The sequence below is a fragment of the Polypterus senegalus genome, chromosome 8 (genome assembly GCF_016835505.1).
Source record: "Polypterus senegalus isolate Bchr_013 chromosome 8, ASM1683550v1, whole genome shotgun sequence".
In the NCBI taxonomy this organism is placed as follows: domain Eukaryota; kingdom Metazoa; phylum Chordata; class Cladistia; order Polypteriformes; family Polypteridae; genus Polypterus; species Polypterus senegalus.
The window spans coordinates 99652062-99677761 of NC_053161.1; the positions used below are offsets into that span (position 1 = coordinate 99652062).

Consider the following 25700-nt stretch of genomic DNA (forward strand, 5'->3'; position numbering starts at 1 on the left):
GTCAACCATCAAATCTGGATAAAACTAGAAAATTACTGTTACACCAATGCTGATGATATATTGGTTATATAAATATACATAATATAAATAAATTGTTTTTTTTTTCTGTCTCAGCAAGTCCTTAATGGGGTGGCAGTACTTTTCAAAATACATGTTCAAACAAACATCCTCTCTTGCTCATACCATGGCAATATTGAACACAAAGTTAAACTAACATCTGTCTTTGAGATATAAGGGGAAAAATTGTGTAAGTGCCCAATACAGACCTAAGGAGGATGTGTAAACTCATGCTGATGATGAGTGTTGCAGTATTTAAACTTGGTTTCCTGCATCTTTGTGGCAGCAGTGCTAATCACTACATCATTATGTGGTTCAAATATTTTAATCATATATTTATTTATGTTCTTTTGGAGAATATTAGCCATACATTTGCTATATACACTAGGATATATGACTAATCCATGTAATATGAGCTTAAAGCAAATCTGCAGTGAACCTACAATATGTCGCACCTTTGAGACAAACATGCACCTTACTACAAAATAGTGAAAACTCATTTTATTGGATTTAGGAGGAAAAAGCAATGTGGTGTAAAGTGGCAAGGGCTTTCAGTTTTAAATAATCATGGTCTCAGCTTAGTATTGGCCTGCAAAATGTAATATGTGTGCAGTTATGAAAGATTTTTTTGAGTGTAGGCATGTGTCAAGTAAATAATAACAAAAAAAATACATAGTTACCATTAGGCGGTGTCAGAGTGCAACTGCAAATAAGAAAAAAAGGTTAAAGGTTATTTCCAAGCTGAAAAGGAACGAATATTAAAGACTGTGTAGCTTTCATCAGGTTTGTTTTAAATGTTTTATTTGTCTCTTGAATGGTACAGTTATTATAAAAACATAATACACTAGGGAATTTTTCTTTCTGAACTCTGGTCAGTTCTCAGGGTTCAGTGCTGCAGCTGTTACTTTTAAAAAAAGAAACACTACAATCACTCATCAGTATTTTCAGCAAATGACTGTATTCCTTCTTCTTCTTCTTCTTCTCTGTTACACTAATCTCCTGCATGTCCTCTCTGACCATATCCCCAAACCTTCTCTTAGGTCTTCCTCTTTTCCTCTTACCTGGCCACTCAATCCATAGCATCCTTTTCCCAATATGCCCTGCATCTCACCTCTGCACATGTCCAAACCAACACAATCTCGCCTGTCTGACTTTGTCTCCAAAACGTCCAGCTTGAGCTGACCCTCTAATGTACTCATTTCTAATCCTGTCCATCTTCGTCACACTCAATGCAAATCTTAACATCTTTATCTCTGCCACCTCCAGCTCTGTCTCCTGTTCTGTAGACCTTCCCTTTCACTCTTGCTGATACCCATCTGTCACAAATTACTCCTGCACTCTTTTTCACCTCTCTTCCACAATCCCCATTACTCTGTACTGTTGATCTCAATTTAAACTCCTCCACTATAACCAACTCTACACCCTGCATCCTCACCATTCCACTGACCTCCCTCTCATTTATACACATGTATTCTGTCTTGTTCCTACTGATCTTCATTCCTCTCCTCTCTAGAGCATATTTCCACCTCTCCAGGTTTTCCTTAACCTCCTCCATACTTGCGATACAGATCACAATGTTATCAGTAAACATCATAGTCCACTAGGACTCCTGTCTAATCTTCTCTGTCAACCTGTCCATCACCATTGCAAATAAGAAAGGGCTCAAGCCTGATGTAATCCCACCTCCACGTTGAATGCATCTGTGATTTCTACTACAGACCTCATCACTGTGATATTCCCTAGTACATATCCTGTATAACTCTTACATATCACTCCCGACTTCCTCATACAGTACCACAACTCCTCTCGAGGTATCCTGTCATATGCTTTCTCCAGGTCCACAAAGACGCAATGCAACTCCTTCTGGCCTTCTCTATACTTCTCCATTAACATCCTCAGAGCAAACATCACATCTGTGGTGCTCTTTCCTGTCATGAAACCTCCCTTCTTAATCTAGCTTCCACTACTCTTTCCCATAACTTCATGCTGTGGCTCATCAATGTTATCCCGTTGTGGTTGCTACAGCTCTGCACATCCCCATTATTCTTAAAAATCTGTAGCAGTAAACTTCCTCTCTGCTTTTCCGGTATCCTGTCAATTTCCAAGGTTCCATTAAGCAATCTGGTTAAAAACTCTACTGCCATCTCCCCTAAACATGTCTGTGCTTCCACAGTTATGTCATCTGGACCAACGGCCTTTCTATACTTCATCCTCTTTTTAGCTGTTCTTACTTCCTCCTTGCTAATCCATTCCACTTCCTGATTCACTTACTGATTCCCTATCATTATCGTGTCCAACCTCTCATACAACTCATCAGCCTTTTCTTTAGCCTTCGCCACTTCTCACTTCAACTTGTGTCTTATCTCCTTGTACTCTTATCTATGTTCTGCATCTCTAAGACTATTCCACTTCTTCTTCGCCAACCTCTTCCTCTATATACTTTCATTTACTTCCCAATTCCACCACCAGGTTTCCTTTTCCTCCTTCCACTGTCCAGATGTCACACTACACACTAAGCACCCTTCTTACTGTCACCCTTACTACTTTTGCTGTAGTTGCCCAACTATCTGGCAACTCTTCACTGCCATCCAGTGTGTCTTCCCTCCTCCGTGAACTCAACCTTGCAGTCTTCCTGTTTCAATTTCCACCATTTGATCATTGACTCTGCCCTCAGTCTCCTCCTCTTCTTGATCTCCAACATCACCCTACAGACCACCATACTATGCTGCCTAACTACACTTTCCCCTGCCACCACTTTGCAGTCTTCAATCTCCTTCAGATTGACCCTCCTGCATAGGATATAAACCTACCTGTGTGCATTTTTCCCCACTCTTGTACGTCACCCCATGCCCCCCCTTCTTAAAATACATATTCACCACAGCCATGTCCATCCTTTTCACAAAATCCACTATCATCTGACTTTCTTCATTCCTCTCCTTGACATCATACTTACCATCGTCATCCCTTCTGTTCCCTTCACCAACATGTCCATTGAAATCCACTCCAATCACCACTCTCTGTCCTTTGGGTACAATGTCCATCACGTCGTCCAACTCACTCCAGAAATCTTTCTCATCCATTGCACACCCAACTTCTACTTCTAACAACATTAATCATCACACCTTAAATTTCCAGCTTCATAATCATCACTCTGTCTGACACTCTTTTCACCTCCAAAACACTCTTGACATACTGTCCCTTAAAAATAACCCCTATGCCATTTCTCCTCCAATCCACACCATGATTGAACAATTTGAATTCACCTCCGATTCACCTGGCCTTACTCCCCTTCCATTTAGTCTCTTGCACGCACGCACAATATATCAACCTTCTTTCTCTCCATCATATTAGCTAACTCACTCCCCTTACCAGTTATACTGTCAAAATTCAAAGTTACTACCCTTGGGTTCTACTCTGTTTACCTTCCTCCTCTTCTCCTGCCTCCAGACACGTCTCCCCCCTCTTCTTCTCCTTCTTCAGCCAACAGTAGCCCAATTTCAGCCACTGTTGGCTAACAGTACTGTTGGCAGCCATTGTTAACCCAGGCCTCATCTTATCCGGTATGGAAATCTGTATTGTTGCCTGTATATTGATCTGGCAAAATTTTACATTGGGTGCCTTTCATGACATAATCCTCCCCATTTATCTGGGCTTGGGACCGGCATGAAAAAACACACTGGTTTGTGCATTCCCTGTGCCTGAGTTAAATGATTGTATTCCTAATTTCGTCTTATATACACTGTACATGTTTTAGGATGAATTAACAAATCTGAAAATAAACAATCTACCTTATTCATGATTACTATATTTCTATAGTGTTTGCATAAAAACAGTCCTTGAACTAAGCATGCTTCTCTTTTGAGGATGTTTTTCCAATGAACTGTCTAATAAAGAATAACTCTATTTAATACAAACTTCTTCTTGGTTCACTAGTGCTCATTAAAGGTCTTCAAGATGTAGCTGAAAACCAACAGCCTGATATCAAATTTGGTCTGGGCCCAAGAACAGGTGGAACTTCTCCTCCAGCAGTTCAACAAGTTCAGATAAGAGTGGCTCGTCTGGAGGAAAGCAACAGTGTTTCACCAAGTTCCATGACAGCTCTTCAAATTCCTGTACAGATTCCTGTCCAAATCACACATGTCTGTAAGTCAACTGTCTTAAATGATCACAAGAAATGTTATGAGGCACTCTTGATAAAATCACAAATTAATACAAAGTTAAATATCAATTAAATAAAACAAGATGGATGCAAAAAACAGTATATTTACTGTGCGGCAGGGGCGGCACAGTGGCTCAGTGGGTAGAGCTGTTGCCTCGCAGTTAGGAGACCCGGGTTCGCTTCCCGGGTCCATCCTGCATGGAGTTTGCATGTTCTCCCTGTGTCTGCAGGGGTTTTCCTCCGAGTACTCCCGTTTCCTCCCACAGTCCAAAGACATGCAGGTTTGGTGCATTGGTGATCCTAAATTGTCCCTAGTGTGTGCTTGGTGTGTGTGTGTGTGTGCCCTGTGGTGGGCTGGTGTCCTGCCTGGGGTTTGTTTCCTACTTTGCGCCCTGTGTTGGCTGGGATTGGCTCCGGCAGACCCCCATGACCCTGTAGTTAGGATATAGCGGATTGGATAATGGATGGATGGATACTGTGCTGCATTTAATACATATCTTTGTATGCAGAATTATTTTGTTTTTCTTTCCCGAGCAAATATTTCCAAATTGCAATAAGTAATTCTGGAGACTTAAAATAATAATAATAGTGAGGGAGGTACGAGATTAAAGAAAACACTTCAATAGCTGTAATGTAATGGGTAGGTATTGAAACAGATTTCATGGTTGGAAGGTAAGTGTGCTAACCATTATTTTACTATCACAATTGGCTTGCTTCTGTTTTTTTTCTAGCATTTTGAAATCGTAGCTCAGTTTCCCAGCTTTGCATAGGTAGTACTGTTTACAAACTTTTGCTGTAAATTTTAAGTTAGGGGGAAAATGTTGTGTTTAGACTAAATATGATCAATGATGCCAATTTGTTATGAGATTTGAATCGGCTTTGTGGTTACAACCAATTGCTCTCATCTGAGCCACCTTTTCCATCCCTGCAGTGGAAGGCCAACATTTTTATGTCTGTAAAAGCTAAATTTTGCACCAATACCTTAACCCTTTTGCAAGACACCCTAAGTAAGTGAAGTGTAACTTTAAGCTGAGCTCCAGTAAGAACTAGGTATACACGATGTGGCATGAATAAAGTCAAGGGTAACGTAAGCAACTCTTTGTTTCATGATGAATGGAAATGTAAAGGATAGTCCTTGAGCTTGCATTATCTTCTTCTTACATACTTTACCTGTGTGTTTTTTTTTTTTTTTGTTTTTTTTTAAACATAAGTTTTTCTTTGTCTGGTTGTGATAAAGTATTAAATAAACTTGTTTGGTTTGGGAACCAAACAGGTGAAAAATCACAACAAATATTAACATGATTTACAAAAGAAATGGCTCCATTTTCCAGTGCTGTTAAGCTCACACAATGCTTTGACTTGCCATTAAAAAGCAATACAAGTAAGAAAGGTGAAAACTGTAATCAAATATTTATTGCTTTCTGTACTACAACAACTGCTTTCTTGTAACAGAAACCTTTAGCAAAATACTAAAAAGACTGTTAGAGGCCAGGACTTCAATTCACAACACATATTAACTTTAGTTATGCATTCAATGCCATCTTCTCCCTTCACATAGTTGAACCGTTTAGAGTCATGGTCTAAATACCATACCTTGTAACATGATCTGGGACTTTTTGTCTGGTAAACGATTCTAAGTCTTGTTTTGAACATAAATACTCCTCAGTATGGTGTGCTTGTTTTTTGCTTGTTTTTTCCCTTTTATTTCAGCTGTTTTGCCATGTATGACACAAAACTGGCATGTTTTCCCATAATGCAACAGTATTGGTTCTAATTATTATATAATAATGAGGCCATTTAAGGAGGAGGTTAAACTTCTATCTGAAAGATGTTAATAATTTACATCACTGAGGAACTCTCTGTTCTCCTCAACATGGTAGAATGTCCCTGTAAGATCATCCAAGATCTGATCAGCCTTCAGGATTGACAAGAGAAGAGAATTTGCAGAGTGGAGTGGAGTGTATCATAATGGTGAATCAAATAGTGATACATGAGATAGAAGCAGGTATAAAGTTTAGTTATGAGTCGGCTGAATCCATTCTTCTTCAATAATTAAATGCAAACCTGGTCTGTGCATGTTGGGTACTCAGAATATTGACTGCTGAAATTAGGTCTCATGGCATCCAATGTTCCAAAGAGAATCTCAAGATCATGACTTTATGTGAGAAATTCAAGAAACGCTTCAAAACTGGAGATGAAACATTGGTATGTCAATATGAACCCAGAGTGTGTGTTTGTAATTTGAAATTTGAAAAGGCTATGTATAAAAAAAAAAAAAATTATTTTGCAAGCGGGGATAGGCATTGCAGTACTTAATCTCCAGTTTTATTATGAATATATTGTATGTAGTCTGAGAATAAGAAAGGAAGAATGAAGATGTACTTGCTGGGTTAACCATGGAACAGAAATGCTCCTGCCATTACAAATTTTCAGCAGTTAATGACGAATGTAGTGGTTCATCACTGTGGCAGACCCTTGGCCTAGGTGTTACTGTTAATTGCTTCTGTGCATGATTATAAATTATTCCAGCCTTTCTTAAAATATAAAATATCACATTGGAAGTAATTAGATACTCCGACCTTTAGAGTCTTTAAAATTGCTCAACAGAAGAAAACATATTGTCAATTTATGTTAACAAAAGCCTGACCAAGCTTCCTAAACATTTATTAAATATCTATAGTTTAAACTACAGTATGTTGTCTAGTAATGATGAAAATAATAGGCAGCATTTTTACATTCTACCAACATATTTCAAAGATTGTAACCCTAGATGATCTAAGGCAATTCTGGGTTTGGAATCTTCCTATTAAAATCTCATAACAAATTGAACTCAACCATCAATAATATACACTCTTCAATAGCTTAATGTAATTTAATTAAAAGTTGTGCATTGCACGTGAGTATAGTGACAAGCATTATCTAAAATGTATCTGTGGAAAAATCCAAATTGTCATTAAATTATGTGCAGGTAAGCAACAGATACTTCTTCTGGCTAAGCAAACTTGCATTCAATAAGTAAAGTCACATTTCCACAGAAGGAATCATTCAGCTTCTGTTTCTTACAGTCCAAATTAAAAGCACCGTTGCTCCATACAGTCTACATTGGTGGTTCTCAACCCTGGGGGTTTACAGACCACTGGGGCGGCCGCAAGATATCTGAAAATACTTTTAAAATAGCAGCAAAATACTTAAATCGCTGCAAATCAAGCTATAGCAGGTGTTTCAAACCTTTTAAAGTGTACTGCTTTATCAATATTCAAAACAAAATGACTATCAGTTTTCTGAAAAACCTCCTTTAAAAAGTGCATTTCAGATATACTGTACATTGTATCCATATATTGTTCAGCTGGTTTACATTTACTCCTGGCATTAAAATGTGTCTGCAGTTTCTGCATCATGTCCAAATAGAGATTGGATGGGCTCCCCACATAAACACAATTCAGGGTTTAGTGGTTGTTCTCATTTTTCTGCACAGTACAATGCATTTCTGCTAATAACCTTTAGTAAGAATGACAATGAACTGCTGGTAATCACCCAGCAAGAAAAAGGAAAAAAGGAGGTGATATACTTCACTGCCATAAAGAACTTTAGTGTTTTAGCACAATGGCAAAGACCTGAGAGTCTAATGTAACAGCACTAGCAGCAAATATGATTTTATTAATAAATGTTAGTTTAAAAACAAACAACTTTGTCAAGACTGCAAAAGTACAAGAATGTAAATATCATGGCTGGAAGTTCTCGCAATTCACATGGTGCACTGGGGCGCCTTGGAGGAGTAAAGTTTATGAACCAGTGGCCTATGTGATGCAGATGAGTAACAAAAGTTTGAGGCTTTGGATAGTAAATCGAGAGGCACCAAAGCCTAAATGACAAACGCAAGGCCAAGTTGTTGTCTCCTGAGTTACCCACACACCACACATGAAAGCTCAAGGGGAGGATGAAGCAGGTAATCGTGTCCAAAACCATTTTAGACTAGTTACCCTAGCAGCTCAACAATGTAAGCCAACAGAATCCAAATAAACCTCTGCGCATCATATGCTGTATTTTACAGTGTAAAATGTATGTCTTCGATGATTATGACCCACCTCATGAAACACAATATTTATATACTATTTACATGCAGTAATAGGTATCTTTATTCCTTTGTGTGTGTTATTCATTTTATTTGAAGAAAATAATATTGCATACATTCAAGTCAAAATTATGCAACAAATGACTTAGTCAAACAAAAGAAAAAAGGAAAAAAATCACAAAGTTTAAAAAGAAAGCAGGAACAGAAAAAAGACAAAACCTAACAAAACATTATTTAACCCCTACCCAAGTTCCTTTGTGGTTTTATGAAATATGTATCAAATGTTTACAGAATCATATGCCTGAACACTATAGGTGTTCATATTATGAGCAAAATTTTCTAAATTTAATTTAATCCAGACACTAAGACTAAATATATGGAACAATTTCTACATCTGCTGTGACATGATCAGATACTAAATGATAACTATATATTGGGTTTCTTATCATACGTATTTTATCTAAAACATGATGGAAGTTTTTTTTTTGAGTTTCAGTATAGAAATTATTCTCAAACAAACTGAACAAGTCAATTGTAAAAAAGTTAAATATTGAGTCATGCTTTTTTGACCTTTAACTTATAAAATAAACAAAATAGGCAGATTTTAATTTTCTTAGTATAGTGCAGTGCATTAAAGTGATAGGTTTCTTTATTTTCTTTATTAGTGTGACATTTATTTGGTGACTCTAGGAATATTTTAGAGTTGATCTGTGCAAAATTAATTTCTAAATAACCGTAAAAAACAGTTTTGAATATCATATGGCATCCACCAGCTCAGTGTCTTTGCATGTTTTATTTTGGCAGTCAGGTGTAACTTTTGTCTGTGTATAATTGTATTAATACTGCAGGTTTTCTTTCAATTTAACCTCATCTTTAAAATAGTTTTTATATTCTAACATGTAAGTAGTGTGTAACAGTCCTGGGGCCTCATGTATAAATGGTGTATACTCACAAAAATGTTGCATAAGGCTGTTTCCACGTTCAAATCGTGATGTGTAAAACCTAAACTTGACATAAAGCCACGCACATTTCCACAGTAACTCATACCCTGGCATACGCAAGTTCTGCGCTCGGTTTTGCAGACTGGCGGCACCCAGCGTCAAAGCAGTGCTGCTGTTCCTGTGTGGTTACCCTTTCTTTTTTAGATCCAAATCCCTGACGCGGCTTTATAAATACACTGAAATTAACCGCATATTGTTTATTAGTTTAATGCATCTGATTGTAATTAACCTGTAACAATATAATGGTCCACGGAATGGCCAAACTATTCCAAATACCATAGCTGCTTTAGCGTTGTTACTCTCACTGCACCTTCTTTTTCTTCTTTCAGCTGCTTCCATTAGGGGTTGCCACAGCAAATAATCTTTTTCCATATTACTGTCACTGCACCACTCAGAGCAGCTGATCGGAAAAAGATTTATCGGTATAAGCATTAAGCACACACTGCCTCAGCCATGCAGCCTATTTGAACTGCTTTTATTAGGCAAATGCTTCAAAACCTTTCCTGTACGGACCTCGCGGTTCAGAAACAGATTCATCCCAAGAGCTATAAACGCAATCAAATCAGTCCATCAAGTGCTCCTTGTAGAACTGTTTGTACTTATTAGTACAATCACCTCACTGTAAACTTGCACTACAGTTATAATATTGCACAACCTGAGCCACTTTATAAAGCTTGTATTTACATATGATGACGATATCATTTTAAAGATGAAATGCAGCAAAAGCTGTTTATTATATTATACAGATAAAACTAACTTCATTTAAATAATCTATATTGATAATAATTTAAACATTTGAGGACACCGTGTAGCTGCGCTAGCATGGATATGGCGCTCTGTTCACGGATTGTTCCTGCCTCGCGCTGTATGCTTGCTGGGACTGGCGTGACGCTGGAAGGATAGAATAATTAAACATGTACTGCAGAGATATTTCAATGTTCCTTAAAAGTTTTGAAGAATCGGCGTTCTAAGCTTACAGATGACTAAACATCTATTACAGAGCTGATTGTGTGGTGATTGGGTATTTGGAGAAAGTAAGGACAGAAACTGGTTAGTACGTTTGAAAGAAACAGTACTGCTGCAATAAATTATTTCATCGATGGTCATGCACGGCAAAGCAAGCATCTTGCATGAGGCAGGAATAATCACTGCGCCACCATGTTCCCATGTTTAATAACATGCTTTAACTCCTATCATCATGAAAATTATATCAAGTATACATCTCAGTATTTTAATTATTCAGAGAGCTGTAATATTATGAATGTAATGGATTCTCTGTCCTGTCGGAGGAAGAGAAAGCCCGGAAGCATGTAGTGATTTACTCACATAGAGCACAGAGAAGATCAAATACAAAACAAAGCATTTAACAGCTACTTTAGTTACAATGAGATTTGAGAAACTAGTAAATTAAACAATTTTAAGATGAAGTCTATTATGTTCTACTTTAATGACAAAATAATTTACATGATTAAAGTGGAAATTTCGAGATTAAAGTTGACATTTCGTGCTTTTTTCCCCCACTGTGTGCCTATTGTTTTTTTTCTCTGTACCCTAATAAGCTTTCATATGAAACTGAGATTGTGGGCAACGACTCACCTTTTCATGGTGACTTTGATATCTGAAAACTTCTTTTTTAATTTCGGGCACTGTGTGAGTTTGAGAACTTGACCTTTCGAGTTTCTCCGACACTCTATGTCACTTTATCAACTTCCTTTTGTTAGTTATACCTAAACCAACAAATAGTACATTTTTCCTTGCCTCCAATTGGTATTTGCTGAAATTCTTCTATTTCCCCCTGTGCTTCTGCCATTGCCTTTTCACAGAACGCTGGTCTTAAGGGCTGTTTATATTGATTTGCACATTCAAAGAGGTGTAATTCTGGGAGGAGATGGAGCGGGACAGCAGGCGCATGAGCGTGCGTTACTTTTCATGCTGACCAGGATTTATGTAGCGGAAGAACGTGAAAATTGGCATTCGCACAGATTTATGCATCTGGATTTTTTTCTGCATAAGCACATTTACGCTTTTGTGCTTACACCATGTTATAGTGTGAATTCTATGCACGGTGATATGCATGAGGCCCCGGTGGCAAAATACGAAGCTTAGAATATGCAGAATTGTAAAAAATGTTTAATTTCCTGCAAAACAGAATAATAAAAACTTTTTTTTTTCTTCCAATAACTAGCTTCGTCAGATTCAAATCCAGGCGTTAATGATGCAGAAACAATAACATTAAATTCTGGAACCTTACAGGCTTTTGAAATCCTTCCCGTAAGTATTTTTTTTTTTATTTCAGTGTTTGTTTGTTTTTTTTATTGTGTGTAGAAAACATCTATATTAAGGCATACCATTTCATAATATTTACTTAGCAAAGACATGAATCAGGTTTTAGCTGTTGTAGTGTAATATATATTTATAGTCCTCCTAACTTTTATTATGTTTTATTATTTTTCATACAAAACCTTTTTAAATTTATCAAAATATCATTAATTTACAATAGTGCATTAATAAACGTTTCTAGACTAAAGCCTTTGAAGGCAATAAATGTAATAAATACCAGTAATAATAATTATAACTATGATAAACCTATAATAATTAGCAGATACCAGTGATTATAATTATAACTATGATAATCCTATAATAAATAGTGACTTTTTATAGTTGCCGATATGCTCACATTTTGTAGTCCTTATTAAATATTTTTGTTTAATTAAATCAATTGCATTTGTGTAAAATAAGTTTAACTTGTTATTATATAAAATATTTTAAATATATCTAAAATATTTTTTTAGTCATTTCACCTGCAACCTACTGGAACACCTGGCACTTATTTTATTCAAACTGGTTCAAATCAAGCGTTGCCCCTTACACTTTCAGGCAGTCCAACAGTTACACTTACTGCAGCTGCATCGCCTTCCTCTCCTGAACAAATCATTGTACATGCTCTCTCGGTAAGTATTTATGTAATATATACAATATGCATACGTTTTTTCTCTTTTTTTTATGGTTAATTTTTTTTGTAGCAGACTAGAAATTTTAACAATGTATAAATAAAACATATATGTATTTCAAGTCCAAACTGCTGAATCCAATCCCAAATTTGCAGTAAAGTATTTACAAAACTGAAATAAACGAATAGCATGCTATTAACTTTTAAACAATTATTTTTTGTTGTGTGTGTGTGTGTATGTATGTATGTATGTGTATATGTATATATACAGGTAAAATTCCATTACAACGGACTGCAAGGGGCCTAATTATTTTGTTGTAAAGAAAATTTCGTAATAATGAGATTCTGTATTTGTTGCTATAGTGCTTTCTTTAACTTGTGTCCAGGCATTTGCGATCATTTCAATAGCTTCTTTCGTGTTTATTTTAATCTCCTCCTGACTACGTTATGCAAAAAAGCATTTTTCTAAGCATTTTCTTACGATAAAAAACTTTCAGGGTGCAAATAATGCCCAAATCCAATGGCTGAAGCACTGCCATGCAATTGGGTGGGAGGAGTTCATCACGAACATTATCTAAATATAGAAGCATATTGTGGGCAGCACATTTATCAATCAGAAACCAAATCATCCTTTTCTTGCTCTTCATATTGTGAGGTTTCTGAACTCTTTTGGGATTCCTCCACCCAACGGGAACGACACACTGAAGTGCATCCTGAAGTGCAATTGCCGCGTCTGTGGAAGATTGCTTGTCCGTTGTTGGGGCAGGGCAACAGCAGGCTGACAGTGGTGTAGTGAGGCGCCACAGAAGCAAATTCTAAAAGATCGGGGTCACACTATAAGTCCCTGTCTTACACCTGAAAACACGAAGCTGAGTCTCAGTACTTTAGCAAAACCAGCTTTATTCAGCTTGAAACAGAAACAGCAGTTATTTATTGTGGCGCGATCTGCCACTCTCCTATACACAGACACAGCAGTCAGGCAGGGTTGTGGCCAGGTTAGTGGCCAAGTAATACTGTTTCCTGCATTTACAATGTACCTTGCATCACCCATTGATATTTTTTCTGTTAGCTTCGATGAAGTGCTGCAGCAGAGCTGTGAACCTGTTGTTGCCCCAGCAATGGATAAACAATCTTCCAAAGATGTGAAGATTGCACTTTGGGAAGCTCTTCGGTTTGTTGTCCAGTTGGGGGAGGTCCTAGGAGAGTTTAGAAACCTCACATTTCCTTAAATGAGTGCCGCATTAATAGAAATGTTTCTTGAACAAGCATCACTGAACCACATAAAAACTGCTTTTTCGACGTCTTCAAATGCAGCAGTTTGCATATGCTTGCAACCCGAGATTTTTCTTCTTTTTTTGCTCAGTCTTTTAAGAAAGATGACAGTGTCGATGGCGGAATTCTGAATTCACTGGCAACATCTTTTTTCTTTTTGCCGGAATCGAGTGTCACAAACATTTAAAGTTTTGGTTTTTTTTTTTCTTCTAATATGAACTGTTATTGTTTTTTCATGTCTGCCATTTCTATAGGAGGGTGATATTGAGTTAGATTCCAGTGGATTTTTTCAAATGTTGACGTGCAATAAGCAAAAGTTTGGGGATCGTTGTGCACAACTGAACTGTGACCACAGAACTAACTGCTCTGTGGATGATTCATTCAAGCATTTCAAGGTCACTTTGTTGTAATGAAAGTATCTGCTAAATGTATCTCGTAGTAACGAGATTTATATCGACTCGTGGGGAAAACTGTTGGGACCATAAAAATACTTGGTTGTAATGAAAATTTTACCTGTGTGTGTGTATATAGAGATATAGATATATATATATATATATATATATATATATATAGATATATATATATATATATATATACACAGTGGGATGCAAAAGTTTGGGCAACCTTGTTAATAGTCATTATTTTCCTGTATAAATCGTTGGTTCTTACGATAAAAAATGTCAGTTAAATATATCATATAGGAGACACACACAGTGATATTTGAGAAGTCAAATGAAGTTTATTGGATTTATTACAGAAAGTGTGCAATAATATATGATATATAGCAAAATACCCGCGCTTCGCAGCGGAGAAGTAGTGTGTTAAAGAAGCAATGAAAAGAAAAGGAAACATTTTGAAAATAACGTAACCTGACTGTCAATGTAATTGTTTTGTCACTGTTGTGAGTGATGAGTGTTGTTGTCATATATATATATTTACACACACACACATAAACATATATATATATATATATATATATATATATATACATATCTATACATATATATATATATATATATATATATATACATACATACATATATAAACATATATATACATATACATGCATATCTACATATATACACACACAGCTATTTCGTATCAGTGCAACACGCTGTTTGTTAAAACGTTGACTCCGCTCTTACGTGCAATAACAAATCAAATCATTCAGTTGTCTTTGCTCATATGTCATTTTAGAGCTGGACGCCTGGCATCTTTTTTTGGCCACAAGTTCGTTTCTGTTTGGTGTGAGGTTCTGTGTTGTGGAGATTCTCAGGATGGATTGCAGGTGCTCATCAGTGAGGCTAATCCTGTGTGCTGTTTTGTTAGTCTTTATCACTGAGAAGAGCTTCTCACACAGATATGTGCTACCAAACATGCACAAGGTTCGAGCCGCATGTAGACGGACTTTTTTTGTTCTTCAAAGTCACCAAAGCGCCGCAAACTCAGTGCTAATAACTCTAGCTTCGCAATAACTTGCAGCATCATAAGGTAGACTTGATTAACGCGGTAAGTGTTCGGCAAGGCAGCTGAAGCACTGCATTATTGGATCTGTAGTTTATTGTGTTACCAGCGCTTCATATACCCGGGTTTTAATAACAATAATACAGTATATAAAATGATCTCGCGTTTGACACATATGGACTAAATAGAACTTGAAAAGATATATTTTTTCAAATGTGATCGCGCAATTCAGATAGAGCTGACGCGCACTACAGCCTGCATGCCTCAATGAGTCATCCTCCCCTCGCTCTTACTTTTTTACCGCTCATCTAATGAATACACTGAGTATGGCTTTACCAAAACAATCATTGATGGCTAATAAAGTATCCATTATTCGAGTATGTAGAGCGGGATATATATATATATATATATATATATATATATATATATATATATATATATATATATATATATATATATATATATATATACACATATATATATACCCGCGTATCGCAGCGGAGAAGTAGTGTGTTAAAAAAGTAGAAAAGAAAAGGGAACATTTTAAAAATAACGTAACATGACTGTCAATATACAGTATTTGTTTTGTGAGTGTTACTGAGTGTTGCTGTCATCAAGGATTTGATTATCATTATTTCTTTCAATCAGGTTCGTATTTGTAGGATGTGTTGTATTCAAGTTACATTCCGTGTTTGTCAATCGTTGTAAAGATGACAGGTTTTATTCATCGATTCGTTTCTTACTGCATCAATAAACAGCTCGTCTTCTTCTTTATCTGAGACCTGACACACTGCATGCACGGGTTTTTTACACTGTCTTCCTTTAGCGGGACATTGACTTTTCCACCGTGTGCTTTGTTTCCACAGTAGCTGCATTTATGAATATGCTTATCAGACGCTTCATATTTTTGCTGCCTTTTCAATTGTGTAATTCGGTTTTGTTCAGCTCTTTGGAACTGTTGCTTTTTATCTGTGCACCGCGCCAGTTCACGTGAGCCACTCTGTGTACTTGCATCGAAGGTTCCCAGCTGTGCTGGTGCCATCTCGCTATGTCCATAGCTTTATTTAATGTTACCTTAGTCCTGGCACTTAAAACTTTCTCTCGCAGTTTCGCTGAGTTTGTGTCAAACACCACCCTGACCATCTCATCTTCCTCTCCATAAGCACAGTCCTTCACCCGTGAATATTTACCCGTGGCAGTTTGCTATTGGATTGCCGCTGACGGACGGCCTTATATGGGCAGGCACTAAATTACAAACGCTAGCGGCAGCCTGTCTATGAACTTAATTTAAAGTGTAGGTTTACATCGTGCTTTGTTTCAAGTAGCAGAACTCATGAATATGGTTGTATATGTCACTTTCGCCGCTTCTTATTGTTTCGCTGCCTTCTCAATTATATAATGCATGTTTTCTTGAGCGCTTTTTTGAGGTCTTCCTGGTTTTCTATGTACTGCGTGATTACGTGGGAGGCGTGATGATGTCACACGAAACTCTGCCCCACGGCGTTGAAGCTCATCTCCATTACAGTAAATGGAGAAAAACTGCTTCCAGTTATGACCATTACGCGTAGAATTTCGATATAAAACCTGCCCAACTTTTGTAAGGAAGCTGTAAGGAATGAACCTGCCAAATTTCAGCCTTCCACCCACACGGGAAGTTGGAGAATTAGTGAGTGAGGGCTTTGCCTTTTATTAGTATAGATGATTTAACTGACATTTTTTATAATTTTTACAGGAAAATAATGACTATTAACAAGGTTGCCCAAACTTTTGCATCCCACTGTAATATATATATATATATATATATATATATATATATATATATATATATATATATATATATATATATATATATATATATATATATATATATATATATATATATATATATATATATATATATATATATGTATGTATATATATATATATATATATATGTATGTATATATATATATATATGTGTGTGTGTATATATATATGTATATATATATGTATATATATGTGTGTATATATATGTCAAAGTTACTATATAAATTAATTTACAGAATATAAATCAGTATTAAACATTAACATTTAAACAGCATAATTTTTCAATAAACATTGCATTTAAAGAATATTTAGTGTAAAAATTAACTAAATGAATATTTCATATGCATTTTATCTTTATTAGTATATTGAATTTATGATCCACTCCTTTCAGATTTTATTCAATATAAAACTCTTGAGGAAGAGCTGCAAAAATTAATATAAAGATCTTTTTATTTTCTAATGCCCTCCCCCCTTCTCTCCACAATAATAGCCTGATCACTTGCTTAGTTCAAGTGAAAATGTTACTGTCCAGATGCCTCATCCAAGTGTGATTATTCGAGCAGTTTCAGATGATATAACATCCACTGTAAACCAGTCTGAACTAGCAGTTGAAGATACTGACTTGAATGAACCTCAGGAAACACTTCAAGTGGATTCTTTTAGCACTGATATTCATCAGGAGAAAACCAATGAAATCAAGGATGGCCTTAATGCTGCAATTGGAATTGAAGAGCTTGGCAGCCATAGATCAAACTATATTAACAATAACATTTCAAAAAGCAGTAATGTTGCAGAAAGCAGGGTCTTGGACCAGGAAGAAGACCAGACTGAAACTTACACAACTGAGGTAATTCATTATTGATCCTGCTTAATACGCTTCATGATTGCAGAAAGCCTGAGCATATTTCAAAAACATTGACCCCATGCGTCAGGCTTATCAAGCTCAGGGTGAATTCAGAATTGCAATTTAACTTAATATGCAAGACCTTATGGCATTAGAGAGGAAATCAAATATCTGCAGAAAACCACACACAGACAAAGGAATATGTGCAAACTCCACACAGACAGTAACTAAGCCTGGATTCAAACCCAGGATTCTGTTGCTTTCTTGCTGTGTTGCTAACCAATGTCCCCTACAACCACAAAGTGTAACAAATATATAAACTGTTAGTAACACACTCCTAAGTAATGCTTTCTCTCTATTATCTACACAATTATGAACAAATTGAGCATTGTGAAATATCTTAACTTTACATATGCATCTCGTTATCATGTGAAGCATTGCATAGTAGTCTGTGATAATCGCTAAAGCACGCAAAGGATATACCGGTAGCTGGTGATGTCCATGAGTTCAAGACTTCAGGCTGTCATTGCCAGCAAAGGGTTTTCAACCAAGTATTAGAAATGAACATTTTATTTCCAATTATTTAATTTGTTCAATTATTTTTGAGCTCATGAAATGAAGGGATTGTGTTAAAAAATTGCTTTAATTGCCTCACATTTTATGCAATCTTTTTGTTCAACCCACTGAATTAAAGCTGAAAGTCTACACTTCAACTGCATCTGAGTTGTTTCATTTAAAATTCATTGTGGTAATGTACAGAACCAAAATTTGAAAAAACTTGTCTCTGTCCAAATATTTATGGACCTAACTGTAAGAATAATAATAATTACAATTTTTAAAATGTATGCACACTTACATAAAATAGATATTTAATTAGTAAAAAGTTACAATTCTTACATATTATATTCTAAGTCTCTAAACAATACCATGGTAAGGTCAAATGACCTGGAGGACAGAAGAAAAAACACATAAGTTGGAGAAAAAAGCAAAATCTGCAGGAGTCCCAAGGTAAAAAATATCGTCTAGCCCCCCAGTGGGCATTCTGCCTAGCATAAATGTACTGTACTTAAGTCATTTCTCATTCGTTTTATCCTTCATCCTAGACAATTTGGTGCAGTGAGTCTCGTAGACATGCCAGTGCACCCCACCTTCCTCCTTCAAGCATCACAGGTGGCTGCACAGTGCATTGATTAAGTGGTGGTGACGCAAAATGCCGCTAAAGAAAAAACTTATCGATGTAAAAGTGGAGATTAGTAATGATTGAAAATGTATGAAGAATATGATAATTCTGCACATGAATAGTCAATTAGGAGTGCAATTAAAATGTAAGTACAAAAAAGAATAAAAAAAAGTGGATTTCAGAAGTTTTTTTTGCAGTGTTTCATAGTGTTAGCCTCAAAACAAACATCAGAGAATAAAACATGGGAGGCATTACAGGAGGAAAGAAGTACTTAGGTTATAAAAATGTAGACTACAAATGATGTTATACTGTTATATATAATGTTATATAAGCAAAACACTAAGACATAAGCAAACTGTAGCATGTAGAAGTTTGCATCACATGTAAATTAATGGAAGCAACTATTTAGGAAAAAGTCAAGTAGCAAATGAATAGAACAGTAGCATTATCGAACAATTAACAGGGGCTTAGAATTGGGGGGAGTTTTTATCTCACTATTGTGTTAGAATTGTATGAGGAAGCAAAAAAAAGCATATGATAAAAAGTGAGACAAGCACCAACATGAAAGGTTAGTGATCAAAGTAAAAGAAGCTGTAAATCAAGGTGCAGTGTGTAGGTGGCTATTAAACTGGCTCAAACACAGAAAGCAGAGGGTTATGGTGAGGGGAACCTTTACAGAATTAGGTGATGTCAGATGTGTCCTTTTATGCTGGGGCTTATGCTTTTTTCATAGATATAAACAATTTAGACAAAAATATAATCAATTAGCTGGCTGAGGTTGCAGGTAACGCCAAACTAGGTAGAAGGACAGGTAATGCAGATTAATTTTAATGTAAGTAAATATAAAGTATTACATGTAGAAAATAAAAATGTTAGGTTTGAAACGACAGTGGGAAGTCTGAAACTTGAAAGTACCCCTTATGAGGAGGACCTGGGAGTCATAGTGGATTTATCACTATCAACATCCTTAAGAGTGTATAGAAGCAGTTTTAATATTAGATATATTTGGTTATATATCACGATGGGTGTAATAGATTGATAGTTTATACAAGTCAAACTTGGGTATGCCTAGGTTATATACAGTAACACACTAGTAAGGTCAGATCTCGAGTACTATGTTCAGTTTTGGTCTCTATATTAGAAAAAAGACATAGCAGCACTTAAGAATGTCCAGAGAAGAGCAACTAGGCTTATTATGGGACTAAGAGATAAAAAGTACAAGGAGAAATTGAAGGAGCTAAAGTGTTTGTATTAAAGCAAATAGAGAGCAAGATATGACATGATTGAATTGTTTTAAATAATGGAAGGAATCAGTACAGTAGGCCCATGCTGTTAACTTAAAATTTTTGCAATTAACTCCTCTTTGGTCTCTCTAATAAATCTCTCCATAAGCTTCAGCCAGTCCAGAATTCTGCTGCTCGCATCATTACTCGAGCCCCATCTATTCGCCATATTACTCCGGTCTTGCAGCAGCTTCATTGGCTCCCGATTAAGTTTCGAATTGATTTTAAAATTCTGCTGTTAACATTTAAGGCCATTCATAACCTTGCCCCTCCTTATCTGTCCATCCTTCTTCATGTTGCCATTCCATCCCGTAACCTTAGATCCTCTCCCTCCATCCATCTGACTGTCCCTCTTGCCCGTCTAACCACCATGGGGAGCAGAGCATTCAGCCTTTCTGCTCCCAAGCTCTGGAACTCATTACCAACAGAACTTAGAAATACTGAATCATTCTCAACTTTCAAATGTAAACTTAAAACGCATCTGTTTAAAATGGCTTTTCTCTGTGATTACAGTGGCTTTGTTTAGTTTTAATTTTTTATGTCTTCTGTATTTTATGATGTTTTAAGTTGTTTATAATGTGTCTTTTTATGTATTTATGTATTGTTTGTTCGGTGTCCTTGAGTTCTCAGAAAGGTGCCTTGTATAAATAAAATGTATTATTATCCATCCATCCATTATCCAACCCGCTATATCCTAACTACAGGATCACGGGGGTCTGCTGGAGCCATTCCCAGCCAACCTAGGGCGCAAGACAGGAATCAAATCCCGGGCAGGGTGCCAGCCCACCACAGATGTATTATTATAATTATTAAAATAAATTCAGCAACAATAACACATAAAACACATCTGGAAACTTTTTCAGGGAAGATTTTGCACAAATGTTGAAATGTTTTTCATTATACAAAGAGGAGACACATGGAACCCATTGCTTGTGAGTAGGACATTCAGGACCTTCAAATCTTGACTGGATGTTATTTTGGGCAGTCGAGGTGAATAGGATGAATGAGGTGGTTGGACTGAATGGCCTGTTCTTATCACAGTTGTTCTAATATTCTTAGCTTTTAATGCTTGTTTAACTTAAAATCATCATCAGAACAGAACTCGCTCTTTTACAACAGAAAAATGGGGAAGTTTCTTAGCTGTCATTGAGTTTTTTTAGCTGTGCATAGGTCACTTGGTTCTGCGAGGATTTCTAAAGACAAATATGGTTCTATAATTTTCAACAAGACAGGACTCAGAAAATAACTTGTGATTCGTCATCAATACTAGATGCAGGATATCACAGCTTCCCCTTTTATTATATCAATTAATAATTATTTTTAACATTTGCCTAGTAAGTGATGCAACTCCATAAGTACCTCTTTTCCAGACTGTAATCAATAATTATTTCAACTTCTTGGCCTCTAAATCTGAATTTTTTAACATTTCCAAATACTTTAGTTTGCATATATCTTATATTCTCAGTACCAGCTAAAATAAATGTGTGTTTGTGTAAAGGCAAGTATAAATATTGAAATATGGCAAACAATTGTATATTTGTGTACACAACCATTTAAACCATAAATCACAGTGCTACGCTAATCATTCGCTGACATATTTATTAATCATAGAGCTCACAGATCTCAAAAAATTAAAATCTACTTTTTAAAAAGTGTGGTTGGATTTTTCTAACGGCATGGGTCATTGTAAACTTACATCAATGTAAAGTTATTCATTCAGTACTGTTTATCAATTCAGAAAACACAGTAAAGAACCCAATTTGTACTTTTTTTTCCTGAAAAAAAGTTTTAAATAAATCTTAATTAAGTAAAATATATCAAAAGTTTTTGTATGTGCTTCAGTGTTACCTGCCCGATTTAAATTGTGAAGAGGTTGCCAACATAAGTAGATGTGCTTTTGTTTCCTGTCTTTATTTATCTTGCATTAGACATTGAGGTCCTCAGCCTTGGAAGAGTCAGATGGAGATGCCAGAGTTGGGGAAGGAACAGTACTAATTGTCTCATCACCCAGTGGATACATACAGACAACAGATGATCTCGATAATGATGCAGTTTTACCTCTGACAACACTAACAGGTACCACTGCAGTGCCATGAATTATAATGACTCTTTTAGACTTACAACTTATAGTTCTTACTTAAGTTAAAACATAAAAACTTTCATTTATTATTTGAAATAAATTGTTTTAGAAAAAACTAATTGTGTTACAAAAGTACACCAGTAGAGTTTTAACTGGCAAGGTTTTCTTCTTTTTATAGCGCATTTTAATTGTATCATAGTAGTAAATTTGAAAAAAAAAAATGTTCTTCATTTTCAGATCCCATATTAGAACATCAGGGAGATGGTTCAGACATTATTAGTTCATCGCTGGACAGCCCTGATCCAGAAGATACAAAAGATATTGAACACTTAGTTGACTGCCACTGACTTTGGTCCTGTTCTCTCTACACTTGTTAAGTCTATGTGATATGATTTCTTTGTGACCAATTTAGCAACAGTATTAAAGGTTGGGTTTAATCACTGTTTACACTAAGTCATACTGTACAGCAAGCACATGCTTCATTTTTTATGTCATTTCACCGCATATGTGTCTGACAAATTAACAATTCCGAAATTTTCTAATTATAGGTTATACTACTGTAAGCCAGACATTAGTTAATAAAATACCAACTGAGGACAAGGCATGCACATTTATTTTTTTTTTTAAAGTACACAGGTAAATTTGTTTACATATAAAATATACAGTAAATCCAAAGATTGTCTAATGAGACTATTTTTTCTTAATGTTATTACACAATCTTTAGAGAATTCATGTACACACTAAGCAAAGATGTGATGATATATGCTCCTTTACGTTTTTATTTATTTAAAAAATTAATGTTTATATTGCTTTAATATTTCTACCTAACAAGCACCTCGTTGCCCTGATTACAGTTTTATCAGTTAATTCTCTTATTATTTTATGAAAGGAATAGACATTATTTCTCACAGTGCTACATCAGTAGTGCCTATGATATATCCAACAATATTAGACCATTTGGAGCTGCTATAACTTTCCACAAGTTGTACACTCTTGGGGGAGGATAAAGGATGTGATCTGACATTTTTAAACAGCCACACATTAAGCATTTGTTATAAAAAAATATGATACTGAGTGCTGGGATCATGTTATGTTCTGCTTTCATTAATGCCAATATTTTACTAGAACAGAATGAGTATGCACAATAAAGCAATAGCCGGCAGCTTCTACACTAAAGTTCTGTCCATTGAAGGTCTTTATTACTTAAGCACTGTGACATGTACTTAAACATAGTTGAGAGATTTTAGGTGAATTTAAAAGTGCTCTAAATTGTTTCAGAATACTAAAAGTCATTTTTTTTTTATTTAAAAGTTCCAAAGTTGTTTGCATTGACATGATCAATTTCCTCCACTCATTTAAGTAATAGATGTTTTTATTTATTGTATTTTTTATTGGTTACAACTGACAAAATTAGTGCCTGTTTAGTATATGGTAATGACTGTCAGTTCACTTCAGAGAAAATCATTCACAAGTGTTAGAATTACATTTTGCAGTATTGTTTTACTGAACTTTTTTTTTTTTCTCCTTTCGTACTTCTTTTTTTGAGTAAAAAAATACTTTACACTTAATGAAACATGAGTAAGTTAAACCAATTACTTTTTAAAGCTTCTCATCATGATTTCTTACTTTTTTACAAAAAACTGAGGGAGTGATAGCCAAAAGGGGAATTTATGCATTAGCAACTGCCTCATTCTTTGTAATGGTCCTCCATTATACAGTAGAATCATCGCTAGCTACATTTTGGGGGAGAAAACAGTCAATGCAATATCACGGTGTGTTCATAGATTCAAATATAATCATCTTCACCTGTCAATCCTGCGCAAGTCATTTATTACACGTGTGCTGTCAGTTGAAAGAACGTGCAGATTGTGCTGTGCTGTTTATGGAGTAGTTGTTTAAAATCATGTTCATCATGAAATATGCTTTACAGTACAGGGATGTATTTATTACATGACAATCCAACTAGAGCAAATTGTGTGTCTCCACCAGTGGTGAAATTTTAACAACCTAAACTGCAGACATTATGTCAAAAAACATCAAAGGAGGTTACAGAATAGTGTACTTTAAAGTTGTAGCAAGTAACTAATGCTGCAGACAGACATTTATTGTTTGTTATTTAACTGCTTTCTTAAAAATTTTCAGATGGTAACTTTTTGGAAAGTTGCTATTATGAAAGTGATTGATAAATAGAACAAAGAGTCTATACAATGTATACTGCTCAAAAGAATTAAAGGAACACTTTTTAATCGGAGTATAGCATAAAGTCAATGAAACTTATGGTATATTAATCTGGTCAGTTAAGTAGCAGATGGGGTTGTCAATCAGTTTCAGCTGCTGTGGTGTTAATGAAATTAACAACAGATGCACTAGAGGGGCAACAATGAGATGACCCCCAAAACAGGAATGGTTTAACAGGTGGAGGCCACTGACATTTTTCCCTCCTCATCTTTTCTGACTGTTTCTTCACTAGTTTTGCATTTGGCTACAGTCAGTGTCACTACTGGTAGCATGAGGTGATACCTGGACCCTACAGAGGTTGCACAGGTAGTCCAACTTCTCCAGGATGGCACATCAATACATGTCATTGCCAGAAGGTTTGCTGTGTCTCCCTGCACAGTCTCAAGGGCATGGAGGAGATTCTAGGAGACAAGCAGTTACTCTAGGAGAGCTGGAGAGGGCCATAGAAGGTCCATAACCCATCAGCAGGACCAGTATCTGCTCCTTTGGGCAAGGAGGAACAGGATGAGCACTGCCAGAGCCCTACAAAATGACCTCCAGCAGGCCACTGGTGTGAATGTCTCTGACCAAACAACCAGAAAGACTTCATGAGGGTGACCCAAGGGCCCCATGTCCTCTAATGGGCCCTGAGCTCACTGCCCAGCAGCATGCAGCTCGATTGGCATTTGCCATAGAATACCAGAATTGGCAGATGCACCACTGGTGCCCTGTGCTTTTACAGATGAGAGCAGGTTCACCCTGAGCACGTGACAGAAGTGAAAGGGTCTGGAGAAGCCATGGAGAACATTATGCTGCCTGTAACATCATTCAGCATGAGCAGTTTGGTGGTGGGTTAATGATTGTCTGGGGAGGCATATCCATGGAAGGTCACACAGACCGCTACAGGCTTGACAAAGGCACCTTGGCTGCCATTAGGTATCAGGATGAAATCCTTGGACCCATTGTCAGACCCTATGCTGGTACAGTGGCTCCTGGTGCACGACAATTCCTGGCCTCATGTGGTGAGAGTATGCAGGCAGTTCCTGGAGGATGAAGGAATTGATACCATTGACTGGCCACCACACTTTCCTGACCTAAATCCAATAGAACACCTCTGGGACATTATGTTTTGGTCCATCCAATGCCACCAGGTTGCACCTCAGACTGTTCAGGAGCTCAGTAATGCCCTGGTCCAGATCTGGGAGGAGATCCCCCACAATACCATCTGTCATCTCATTAGAAGCATGCACCGATGTTGTCAGGCATGTATACAAGAACACAGGGGCCATACAAAGTGCTGCGTACAATTTTGAGT

The 25700-nt window shown here is 36.4% G+C and overlaps 1 protein-coding gene across 2 annotated transcripts in view; it reads left to right on the plus strand.

The window, feature by feature from the left end:
* The window catches only part of dmtf1 (cyclin D binding myb-like transcription factor 1), a 57809-nt gene extending 33372 nt beyond the window's left edge, over positions 1-24437 (plus strand). Inside the window, exons 12-17 of one of the 2 annotated variants that reach the window (XM_039761478.1) lie at positions 3991-4200; positions 11475-11560; positions 12082-12240; positions 17272-17628; positions 22017-22164; positions 22406-24437. In XM_039761478.1, coding sequence (XP_039617412.1) covers positions 3991-4200; positions 11475-11560; positions 12082-12240; positions 17272-17628; positions 22017-22164; positions 22406-22515 — 1070 coding nt within the window. In that variant the 3' untranslated portion in view covers positions 22516-24437. The remainder of the gene's footprint in view (positions 1-3990; positions 4201-11474; positions 11561-12081; positions 12241-17271; positions 17629-22016; positions 22165-22405) is intronic. The other variant, XM_039761479.1, reaches the window with a different exon arrangement.
* The last annotated feature ends 1263 nt before the right edge of the window (positions 24438-25700 follow it).